Source organism: Peromyscus californicus, unplaced genomic scaffold (genome assembly GCF_007827085.1).
Source record: "Peromyscus californicus insignis strain IS unplaced genomic scaffold, ASM782708v3 Scaffold_17__1_contigs__length_78620276, whole genome shotgun sequence".
NCBI lineage: Eukaryota > Metazoa > Chordata > Mammalia > Rodentia > Cricetidae > Peromyscus > Peromyscus californicus.
The window spans coordinates 15,014,504-15,027,309 of record NW_026294469.1 but is presented as its reverse complement, the minus strand read 5'-3'; the positions used below and the strand labels follow the sequence as shown (position 1 = coordinate 15,027,309).

Here is a 12,806-nt window from a genome sequence, read left to right as displayed (position 1 = left end):
TCCTGACAGAGGTGTTGTAAGCCCAGAAGCTTGTAACATGGAACCACAGGGGGACAACTCATAGAGGAGAACCTGACTCTGGGGCAGGCTTTCCGGTACTGAAATCACCTCTCCATGCACTAACAGGTTGACTCAGGCCAAGTTACTCAGTCTCTCAGGCTCAGGTTCCTTACCATAAGTAGGAGCTAGTGATAGAAACCTGTTTCTTAAGGACTAAGTGATACTTGGAAGTTCCAGCTTCATGGGAAATAGAGAGCCTGGCCCATGGTGAGTGCTTTGCAAAGTTTGCTCCCTTATTATTATTCTAAGGGGGAGAGTATTATAACAACCAATGACTGTGGTTACGGATTGTGGAAATACAAGATTTTAGATACATTACATTAAATGAAGTATATTATTAGAGTGAATTTTACCTGTCTGGTTTACCACTTCAAAGGCAATTATTTGGAGCTGGTGGGATGGTTCAATGGGTAAAGGCCCATGCTGCCAAGCCTGATGACCTGAGTCTGATCCCCAGGACTGACAGGAAGGAGAAAACTGATGCCCACAAGTTGCTCTTTGACCTTTTCCACACATGCCCCACCCAATAAATAAATGTAATAAAAGAAATTTTAAAAATAGAGTACAGCCATTAGAAAAGTGAAAACATACAAACATCACCCACTCTTCACTCCAGCAGCACTCCTGACAGCAAGGGCAGATTAGTTACATGGCAGGCAACCAAAAGTTGAACGTTCCCTGTGGAGTCTGGCTTTGCCTATCTCCCTCCAATCGACCACTAAGACAATTTCTTATTACCATACTTGAAGGTTCATAATTAGATAATGTGAGCATCTTAAGACTCCAGGAGTTGGTTCAAACGACGGTTCTGTGACATTAGCAGCCTTAGGAAGCACAAAAGCATGAATCAGAAAACAGAGCAGGCAGGAAGTTACAGGAAAGATAAAGAAAGTGCAGACAGGGTGCCCACCTATTAGAAGAGAAAGACCGGAAGTTAGACTCTGCAGCAGCGGCTCAGTGGGAGGGGCTGAAGGAGAGGTGGGAGGAAAGGTCCGCACACCGCGCACCGCGCACCGCACACCGGCCAGGCCACAGGCAGAGGGTACAGCCCTCGCCTCACCTTGCAGGCCTGAAAATTCATGCTAGATGATGGGGTGGACACGCAGATCCTGCTAGACTGTAGTTCTAAAAGCCATTAGTAGTAGTAACGTTAAAACCAACGCTCTCCTTAGTTCACACAGGTGACCGCTGTCTTTTTCATCTCACTCTTCCCACAAAGTCAGTGGTCAGAGGGTTAGTTTAGCCACAGTGGCTCTACATCCGGGGGACTCCAGACGACACAGCAAAAGCCAAGCCTGGGACACAGGCAATCAGTTGTGTCCTCCTCCCTGGGTTAATCACACATAGGCCTCACTGCGGGGGCCCGTCTACCTGTTTTCTGTCTGAGAGTCTCCTCCCTTGTCCTTGGTGAGGAGGGGTGAATCTTCGAAGTCATAGGAGAAGAGGTGGAAGGGGCTGTGGGGCACGTAGGGCAGCTTGTCTATGGTCGGAGACGCCTTTGGGGCAGTGGAGGGCCGAGGAGCCAAGCCGGGGCTGGGAGCTGGCAAGAGAGCAGGCCGGCTGGTCTCAGACCCAGAGGTTCCACCGAGCCCAGGGGGCCGCGCTGCTGTGCTGGCTGGAGGCTGCCTTCCCTGCGAGGTAGTGGGGAGCGCAGAACTGTCCGGAGCAGCATCCTTCCCGGGGGAGCTGTGCCTGGAGGCAGAGCTGGCCTCGCTGTTGGCCCAGAAAGGCCAGGTGGAGAGAAGAAAGGGGAACAGAGGTTTGAGAGAGAGGGAGCAAAGGTTAGGAGAAAGAGAAGGATTCATGGAACCTCACTATGCGGTGACCACAGGCTTCCAGTCCTGTGTTTCTTGAGACACAGGAAGAGTCCACCAGCAGAAGTGTCCATGTGCCCAGTCACCCCTGGCAACCTGAGGGGATAGATATTCAGAGAGCAAGGGGGCATCTCCTAGACAATGTGCCTCTGGGCAGACAGGGGCTTTGGGAGGGGTTTACTGTGCCCTGCATGCTCTTCTGTGCCCACTGTCGGCACCTCCTGTTTCTCTTCAGGGTACACTGGCTGGCACCTGAAATTTCACAATTTAAACTTTATCTCTTTGTCTTCGTCACAGAAGATCGGTCCTCCTGCTGAAAAACATGTGCTTTAGGAGGGGCTTCCAGAGCTCTTTCCAGTGCAGACGTAGATGTGAGAAAAGGGAAAACAAGGACTGTACCAGACCGAAGAGAGGCTACGACATGAGGAAGACGGGATCTGCTGTTTCTCTTTCCAGGACCTAGCACTAAACTTTCAACAACTGGGCTCCTTCAGTCAGGCCCATAGCTACAGTGGCATGCTGCCGTCCCCAGACAGGACCATCACAGGGAATGGTATATATACTTAGTAACTTGATTGTGCCATGATGTAAGATACACAAAATTGTTATGTGGCTGCCTGAAATAGATGCAGTGTTTTTCAATGAAATAATTTTTAAAGTTAAAAAAAAATTCCATCTGGAGGACTGGAGTTAGACATTTGAATATGTTAACACATTTATAATATGAGAACCTATGTAAAATTGCATGTTTCAAAACTATAGTCCCGTCTCCCAGACAGTGTGATTGACAGCCATGCAGGTTTGGGAGTAGAAGGTAAACTGCTTCCTTTCTTGGGTCAAATGCAGAGTCCTCCACCTGTTTGCTCAGGGAACAGGGGTGGCACTGAAGGACATCCTTCCCAACGAGATCCCCCCACCTCTTCTGCAGATACTGAACCTTTGCGTTCAAAGTTCCTGGAACAGAACATGCACTGTTGAACACATCCAAAGTCATTCCAGTGTACTTACAAAGTTTGCATAATTCCCTGTGGCTCATGCTAAGGTGGGATTGTCAAACTTATCCCCTTCCCAGGTCCCCGATTGACCCATCCCTACCCACAAGTCTGGCCCGTCATGGGGTAGGGCTGTTTCCTGCTGATCCTCCTTCCTCTCTCATTCCAAAATGTGTGACTAGTTCTCCATCATTAGTTCATGGCTTTCCTCTGTGCCAGCTGGCTTCCCTGCAGGCCCTCCCGAAGGGGAAGGCAAAGGAAATCACCATTTTGTCAGTTTCCAGAAGATTCTATCATACTTAGGAACAGGAGGGTGACTTAGTATTCAGTGATGCTTTTATGTAGATGGAGAACAAGACAGGTGAAGGGTCTTGCTAAGTAACCCTGAACTTGGAAGTTGGCAAGAGAAACATTTCACTCTAACTTAATATGTCCCTGAGTAAAAACATTGATTTGTAGTGACAATTAAGTGAAGAGAATTATTCAAGTATGAAACCATTTTTGAAGAGTGGAAGATGAAGTTACTCGTGGGCATTCTTGCTTTATAAAAAGATGATTTGAAAGAAATATTTATAAAATTTAAGATATCTGTAAGGCATCTGGGAGGGGTTTACTGTGCCCCGCTGGCTCTCCTGTGCCCATGTTCTGAACCCTCCCTTTTCTCTTTGGGGTACACTGAGCAGGGACAGAATGGACTTTACTGAGGCAAATGGATGACAGCAAGCTCTCTGAAAGGCGATAAGCCTATGTTAGGTGTCCTGGGTATAAACACAAATACTGGGTACGTTTTCTGTGCTATATAGAATGAACATTATTCCCTGCTACTTGTATAAAACAGTATTTGAATAACTAACAAAGCAGTTACCACACATATTAATTGATATTGTAATAGCAAAATTAGGGAAGGGGACCATGCAGAAGTCTAACTGTGGTCCTTCCTGGAAAGACCTTAAACCTCGTAAGTGCAAATAAGTTTTTCTAATCACCATCAATGTGGTCGAGCAAATACCTTGGTGATGAAGTACAGGGTGTTTAGAAAACCAATGGTGTGCTTTTTTTCCCCCCTATAAATAGTGGCCATGGCCACACAGGCTGTATTTGAGTGCAGAGTGCAAGCTATTTCTACAATTCTGTGGCTTGTGCACAGGGATGTGAGGGGTTGCCCTTGTGAGCTGGCAAAGGACAGAAGATCATGAAGAAGCAGTGATAGCAAATGGTCTATGAGGAAGGAGTCTCTGGTTTTTCTTATGAGCCTAGGTGGGCCCAGCCCTCAGTACCTGTCCTTGCCCTGACACTGGGCATCGTCCTCTCTCTCCTCCTCTGAATTGGGCTCCGTGATTGGCTGTTCTTCTTCCTCCTCCTCCTCCTCATCCCTGAGACAAGACCAGGAAAAAAGAAACACACAGAAACAAGATGGAAAAGCAAGATGGGCATCACAAACAGGACACCAAAGCACAGAAAGCCAGCTGGGTGAAAGGAAAAGGCACATAGTCTAGTAGGATAGTCCAGGTGGTTCTAAGGGACCCTTAGTGTGGGGAGGAGATGACGAAACCCAGAAGAGAACTTCTTTGTCATCATGATTGAATGCCATTACCCTGAACCCTCCATAAATAATTCAGAGAAGCTTCCTACCTTGGAAGGACCCTCTATGCGGCTTACCCCATTTCAACTGAATCACCTGGTCAATGTTCTGTGATTCAAGCTCTGCTGCAGCCACAGAGCTTGCATCACTGAGGGACTGACTAATCCAGTGTTGACTAACTTCTATGGTGGCACACAGTTCTAGAAGGATACTCCTTCCATTTCAGTAAGTGTTTCTGGGAACCAGACTCATCCCCTACTTCAAGGACATGTTCAACATCATCTCTGGGATCTCTCTCAGTCTTTTCAGGAATTGACTCACTATGGGGATATTATGAGTCTGGAGCCATCTGTAACTTCTGAGTGACAAGGAGCATCCAATTGCTGGGCATGGTGGCACATGCCTGTTATTCCAGCACTCAAGAGGCAAGACAAGTTCAAGGCCAACCTGGTTCATATAGTGAGTTCCCAGCCAGCCAGAGCTATGTATTAAGATGCTGTCTCAAACAAAACAACCCCATCAAAATACACACAGAAGAGCAAAGGCAAGGAGAGAGGAAAGCAGTCCTCGGATGACTTTAACACCTGTATCCAACAACTCTCGCTGATGGAAGATGCTGCGGATCTAAAATGGGCTCCACCAGCCCCTTGTTTGAGTTCTTGTTCTCCAGTGGATAGTGCTGTCCGGGGGAGTCAGGCTTGCTTAGTAGGTAGATCAGGAGAGGTGGCGTTGGAAGGTGACTGTGGAGCCCAGGCCCTGGTTCCCACCATACTTTCTACGTCCTCATCTGCAGTGACGTGAAAAGCTCCCTTTTCTCTTTGAACTTTTTCACACAATTTGGAATTATGATTGTAATTATAATAAGTTCCTTTGACATTTATGTCTTGTAAACCCTCTTTCCTCTGTGTATTGTTTTTGAACTTACTTTGTGAGGTCTTTTTATGAACAAAATTCTTTATTTTTGGTGGTTAGTGCTTTTTATATTTTGTGTGATTTTTTTCTTTTTCTTATATCAAGCCTTTGTCTGTCAAACAATTTTCATTCATTTGTTAAGATGATCATATAATTTTCCCTTCTTTTCCTGAAAAAAATGCAGCAAACTGCAAAGACTGCTATTTTAAAACCATTAAGCCAACCTTGCACACCATAAACTTCACTCTGTTGCAACATGTTTGTGACTGATCAGACATGGCAGGAAGAAAGGTCAGAGAACTGACACAGTCACATTCACGGGGATGTGTCTCAGGGTCTGTGTTGGATGCCTCTATCACAAAGGCAGAGACCAATAGACAGCTGGGCAACAGCCGTCCTGCAGTGCCAAAGGCCCAGACTACCACAGCCCATCTGCCCTGCCAGACTACCACAGCCCATCTGCCCTGCCAAGCTCGCGCACAGCCTGTACTCACACTCCACGAGTCACCAGTGGTCCTTTTTCTCCTTGCTCTGCTCCCACTGCACCAGGCTCACTATCCACAATCACTAGCTAGAGGTCATCATCCCTCAGCCTGACCGAGAGTTTGCTGGAGTTGTGACTTCTGGTCTACCCTGAATTCCATCTGTCTTACCAATCCCTGGGCTTTGTAACAACCGAGCCTCCCCTCCAAAATAACCGGACACCCCCCACACACACTCACAGGTAGAGGCAGGGAGGTTCTGAAGCCAGGCTGCCTACCTTTGCTCTCTACCCTGACCACTTCTGAGCAATGCCAGCTGTGGGCCTCAGTGTCCGTGTTCCTGTATGTAGTGATAGTAACGGCCTCCTAAGAGACCAGTGCTGCCCACAGGAAACACATTGACAAGTTTTGAGGTACAGTAAAGAGGTGAGAACTACCTGTCATCATTGCCATCAGCATCACTGGCCATCAACACCATCCTCATCATCATCTCCTCTTCCTTCTCCTACTCCTCTCATCCCCTCTTCCTCCTGGCCCTCTGAGGAAAACTCTCACCTCCCTACTGATGAAGACTCAGAGCGGTTAGATTCCCAGAGGGAGGAGGCACACCACACCACAAAAGCATGCTTCTCTACTGCCAGCAGCGAGCTCCTGTCATTGTTGGCTCTGTCCTTTGACTCTTCTTTCCCTGACATTTGAAGATGACTACCCTGACATAAATTCCATGCTGCCTCCTTAAATCCCACAACCAACCATCACACAGCACATGAGTGATGTAGCCTTACAATCACAGTGGCAGGCAGGACAAAAGGCAGGCAGCACAGTGACACACCGGGAAGCCCACTTCTATGGGAGAAGCACTGGCCTTGTCCCATGATGTCACAGGGTAGAGAAGGAAACATGTCTCTCATGGCCTTGGACTACCTATGCTGATTTGATTTAGTTTTATTAAGCTTATGATAAAATAAGCAAACCAAATGATTTCCATGCTAATAATATTAAAGGCTGAAGAAGTGATCCAGATCACTTAGCTTTTTCCAAGCTGGCTTCTCTCCTAAAGCATGACCGTTTATGGTTGATCCTATTTTACTGAGGAATTCTGGATGTTTGGCCTCTAGCTTTCAAATGCTTCTTTTCTTGGGTTTTGCTTTAAAACAAGGTCACTCTCAGTCTGTATTCCAGGATGGTCTTGAACTCATGACAATCATCCACCCTCAGCTTCCCAGGTACTGGGATTATGACTGTGAGCCACCACACACTACTTGATTTTGCTTGATTTCAATTGGTGAGGAATTACTCACAGGCACAAGCTTGCTGTGAATTGATACGTAATTTCCTTTATACAAAAAATACCCCCAGATTTGGGTCCACTTCACCCCCACCCATGTTGGAAAAGCCAGAGGCCCACAGCCTGTTCAGTTCTGCAGGACATAGTTTCCACCATAGTCAATTTAACTTTCCCAAATTTGTATCTCAGGGTAATGGCATGTCTCTTAGATTCCAAAAGCACAAACAGAGAGGATAATGAATGTTGCCAAGCTGTTTCAAAAGCACAGTGCAAACTTTCAGAACAAAGGTGAACAAAAACACACCAACTCATTTAGGAAGATACATACCAGGTGTGCATGTATGAAAATGGCATAGTGAACCCTCTCATTCTGTATGTCAACTAAAAGAAAAGGTATGTTAACTATACACCTAAAGGTACAAAGTATAACTATGAAAGTGGGCAAAATTGTCACAGCTGGTAAACTCCTATAAAATTCTGCTTTAACCTCTAAGTTGGGGAGGTACATTAACACCATAGTGAGACACCATTTCATTTCTACCATGCAAAGTTGTCTGACATACTACATGCAGAAGGGAGCACTCTGTATTGCTGACGGGAAGGTGAGGGATTAAGCACTTTAACATTGTAATTAGAACTATCCTATAAACACATTTATGTCCTTCCCCAGAGTCTATACCACTGTACCCTCAGGGAGACATGCTGAATCAAGATGACTCCTCCAACCCAAAGCACACTTTGTCCCACCTGTGTGGATGGGGAGATACTGGCATCTAGTGGGCTGAAGTAAATGATAGTCCCCAACAAGGAACATTAGGTCCAAGATGGCCACAGTGCCCAAGTTCCCTTCCCTCAGGGTCCTCAAGTTTTTGGACACAAGAAAGAACCCAAGAATATTTTCAGGAGCACTGTGTTGAACTGTCCTAAACTGGAAGTGACCAAAATGTCCACCAAGAGAAAAAAGAATGAGTGTAGTATGACAAAGTCCATGTATGGAAAATAAACAAGGAACAGTTTCCCGCGATAACACAGAGCCCCTCAGAAGCGTGATGTGCACTGAGGGAAACAGGCCAGAAGAGTGGCACACAGCAGGACATATATGTTTATCAATTAAAAAAAGCAAAGTTGAGTAATACATTGCTTAGTTCCACGTTTGTCATAGTTTATCATAATTATGGAAAATAGAACAACCCAAGGACAATGACAAATGCATATTTAAGCCTGTCACCCCAGGCCTAAGGGTTCTAGGGCAATGGGCACGCAGATAGATGTCAGCATCAAGTGAGTCAAATATAACTGGCAGGCCGAATGCACCCCGCAGAGGTAGGTACATGGTCCACCACACCTGCAGATGATAATGCCGTGTCACAATGCCAAAACGTAGGGCACTCCTCTGTCAGTTTTACCAATGTTTTTATGTTAATAAATACTATATAAAATAAACCAGACTAAAACCACAGGCCAAAACCTATGACAACAAAACCTCATGAACCAAGGATGATGACAATTGGGACATATTGTATCACAATTAGATGAAAAACATTTCACTGAAATACTTTGCGGAGCTTAAGACAGAAAGTGCCCCCTCGGGCTTGGTTCTCATGGCTCTGCATCAGCGAATGCTTAAACTGCAGTTCCCCCTCAGTCAGTCTGTGACTCATGCTTTCTGTTAACATCAAGGTTGTTTCTAGGATACCCAGGGCCCAAGCCTGAAGATTTTCAATTAGTGTTCTTAATCAGTTACGACAAATATCTGACCAAGTGCAGCGGTGATGTCATTTAGAAATAAAGTTTTGCCATCTGCCAAATGAAATAAAAGTTCCCTCAAAAGAGCTGTACCAGCCAAGTGGATGAAAGACATCTGACAGAGTCCAGCTGCTGCTCTAACGTTTCCATGGTGACAACCCAAAGTTAGACAGGAAAGTATTTATTGTCCCTGCAACATGCACCACTCAGAAGGAGCATGGAGCACAGCTCAGGAACCCCAAACAGACCCAAGAAGCTGGCCGACTGACTGGCAGCTCGGGGCAAAAGCCTTTATTTTGCTATTTTGATTAGAGTCAAACACTAATGATTCCAGCACATTCCTGTGGGAAAAAATAGGGTCTTGTAATCTGGCTAAACTCAATCTGCAGAGCGTAAACATCAGTAGGAAGAAACACAGTTAGCAGCTGGGGCTGCAGATCTGCTCAGGTGTAAACAGATGAATCCAGGGAGAGCAACAGGCAGGAGCCTCTTTCCTTTTGCAGATGTCTTGATTTTATGTAAATAATTTCTCCTAGCCACAGGTGCTAATTCATTCTTTCAAATGTACCTGAAGGGTAGAAGAGACCAACCCGAAGAGGGTAGACTGCAGTGTTCCAAGCACTTCTAGAAGGCAGCAAGTAGGGTCCCAGGCTGCTAGCCTCTGAGGACCTGCCTCAGGTATAGCTTCAATCTTTCTAAATCCTTGGTCCACCCAGGGTTCTCTCTCCTATCACACCTAAAAGAACATGTCCCAGCCATATGGGAACCTCTATTGCTAGCCCGTGTCACTGGGAATGAAACACTTGTCCACCATGCCTCTTTCTACCAATCATGCATCTGACATGTACCTTCTCTGGGCAAGCTTGCTTTTAAGTCAAACACAGGTTGAGCATCTCACCTGCAAGTGTAAACTCTGAAACCCTCAAAACCTGAAACATCCTGAGCACTGGCAACTCCTTCTAAGGGGAAACCCCAAACCTGATGTCACATGATAGATTTCCATCAGAACATAGGTACTAAAATTGTCTTAACACTAGATATACACAGTCGACACAAAACTGAAGTGAGCTTCATGCTTAAGCTTGGGTCAGATGCCTAAGGCACCTCACCATGCACTCTCAAACCATTATGGGTAAGGATAGGCAGCCTCTCTAACGGCATTCTCCGATGCTTTCTACTGTCTCGAGTTTTCCACCAATGAGGAGTGTATTTAGGAGGTGTGAACTTACCACGTCTCTTAGATATGAACAGGACAGGGTACTGTGTGTTAAGAAGCAGTTATCAAGTATAACTGCCACAAGGAAACCCAAGGTGCTTCAGAGCTTCAGTGTGTGGTACGATCTGTTCAATGTGTGACCCCGTTTGCTTCTACAACTAAGTGGCCTTTCGCATGCTTTGATTCAACATTCCACAATCAACTTTTAATATGGTAATCATGTAGATTGGTGTGTAGAGATAAACCCCAAAGGCTGCATTTCAGCCAGGCTTCTTCTCAGCAACCTCATCTCTGTTTTCTATCCCCAGTCATGCCCACAAAATTGCCAGCAGTAACCACTGGAGCTGTGGGGCAGGCAGTTGCTTTCTCCATTATTGTCCCTCTGCTGGTGGAAATATCCACGAGAAATGAACTGTCTGTAAAGGAAGTAACAGGAAGATTCTTTAAAAAGCAGAAGCCAGAACTATCTACAGAGATTATCACCTATGAATTGAAGTTTCATAGGGGAGAGAGGGGTGGGGAGAGGGGGAGAGGCGGAAAGGACAAGAGAGGGAAAGGGGGAAAGAGGAGAGGGAGGGAAGAGAGGAGACAGATAAAAAGAGACAGAAGTTACACCTCTCTTAAAGATGCTACAAGGCCAAGTGAGTGAACTTCAATATTATGAACAGGTAGAATGTTGCAGACCAGAGCCAAGTTATCTTGAATGAGTTTCAGTCCCTTGGAAAGCTCTGCACTATCCACCCCTGGGGCTTACCTAACACCCCTGTGGCCATCACAACTTTACAATATATTCTTAGCAGACCAATAAAGATTTTACCAACCTCAAAGCTAATTTGTCACTGGATAGCATCTGAAACCCATAACAGAGTTTACCCTCTCTACCAATACATTTAATGAACGTTTTGATTTAGGAATTTCTTTGTACTATAACTAATAAAATCTCATATGACCACTTTCATGGAGGAACATAGCATTTAGGGAAAGCTAAAGGTATGTTCCTGGGCCATGGTCACTCATATTTGGCTCCACACTCTCTTTGCTATGAGAAATTTTTGTGATGACATATCCAAGGACCTCTTGATGCTTAATCTCAATTTTCAGCTTGATTAAATGAGAAATACTTGAGAAACTGGTGAGGCCCACCTCTGGTTGTGTGTGTTGAGAGTGTTTCCAGAGAGGATAAGCCGAATGGGGAAGGTCCACTCTGAGCATGGCTGGAACCATTCCACAGGCTAGTGGCTCAGATGGGATAAAAGCTGGGAAAGAGAAAGCCCACCAGTGAAGACATTTTCTCTTTGCTTCCTGTTCATTCGTGAGGTAAGCTGCTCTGCTCTAGCGTACACTCGGCCATGAAGGACAGAATCCTCTGAAGCCCTGAACCTAAATCTCTCCTCCCTTAGATGATTTGGCTCAGATGTTCTGTCATAGCAATGAAAACCTACTAGAGAACTCAGTGCATGGTGCTGAGTCTCGCTGCACCTTGCACACTCATAGATCTCACTGTGACTCAAACAGGGTTAGGCTCATTTTAGTCCTGAAGCAGCTCCTTGGGAGATGAAACGACAAGGCCACCAACTCTTTCCCAAACTTATGCTTTTAAGCCCCCATGACTGTCCAGGAGCAATGGCTACCTCAGCAAAGTGATTCACATCCTTGAGAGATGTTTGAAAACAGAGATGCTCAGATCTTGCTTTTGCAAATTGCATCCTAGGGTTGGCTTTGCGCATGCGCTATTAAAGGGCTCAGAAACATGGCCCTAGGTCCAAGATACCATTGTTTTCCAGCAGTTTTGTCTCAATAGCTTCCACCTGGGCTCCTATTTCTAATCTCCGTCACCTCCAACCCAATCCCTATCAGGCAGATAGGCACTGCTTCAAATATGCATGGCTGGCATGGCCGAACTCACCTGCCAAATAATCCCCAGACTTCATGCTATGAGTCCCAAGGCCTTGCATGACCCAACCTGCTTACCATACGAGCTCATCTCCTGCCACCTCTGTCTCCCTCCACGTTCTACAATCTTGCCTCTGCAGCTCTCCACAGTGTCTAGAGCACACTCAGGCATACCAAGCGCTCTTCTCCATTTCCTACTGAACATAATGTTCCCATTCTTTCTTATCCTTTCTCGAGCCGCGCCTATCCTACTATTCTCTTTTCTAAAAGAAGCTTTACATTAATATTTAATGATAGGATTTGATAGTCTTTTTGAGAGAGTCTAACATTAGTAACAAAAGGTAAGTCCTCTTTTATCAGAAATACTGTTATGAATTTAGAGACTAAACGACTGGACTAGAAGAACTGAAGTTGAGTGTGGTGGTGCACACTTGTTGCCCTAGGAGGGAATTGAGAGGCAGAGGAATCAAGAGTCAAGAACCAAGAATCAAAAGGCCAGTTTTGCCTACCTGAGACCGAGCTTCAAACAAACAAAAACCAGTGAAGCATAATCTACAAATGTTAGACACCTGATGACTGGCAAGTGTGCTGGTGTTTCCAATGTCATACATTTCTTGCAGCTGGTGCCTACCCCCCATCGCGCAACACCCCACGATACATAGGTAGCTGCTCCTTACAACGGTGGTGCTTTGCTGTCCCCAGTAATACTGCAATGGCTGTCGCTGCACACTTCTTCACGTTCTCCCTGAGAGCCCATGCTTGTTTCTGCCCTGCCCTCGTCACACAGCTGACTGCTCCCCTTCCAAAGCCACCCATGTGTA

At 45.8% G+C, this 12,806-nt stretch overlaps 1 protein-coding gene across 1 annotated transcript in view; it reads right to left on the bottom strand.

The window, feature by feature from the left end:
* The window catches only part of Fhod3 (formin homology 2 domain containing 3), a 428,882-nt gene that overhangs the window by 105,045 nt on the left and 311,031 nt on the right, over window positions 1–12,806 (bottom strand). The window contains 1 exon segment of the mRNA XM_052741682.1: window positions 4,144–4,239. Coding sequence (XP_052597642.1) covers window positions 4,144–4,239 — 96 coding nt within the window.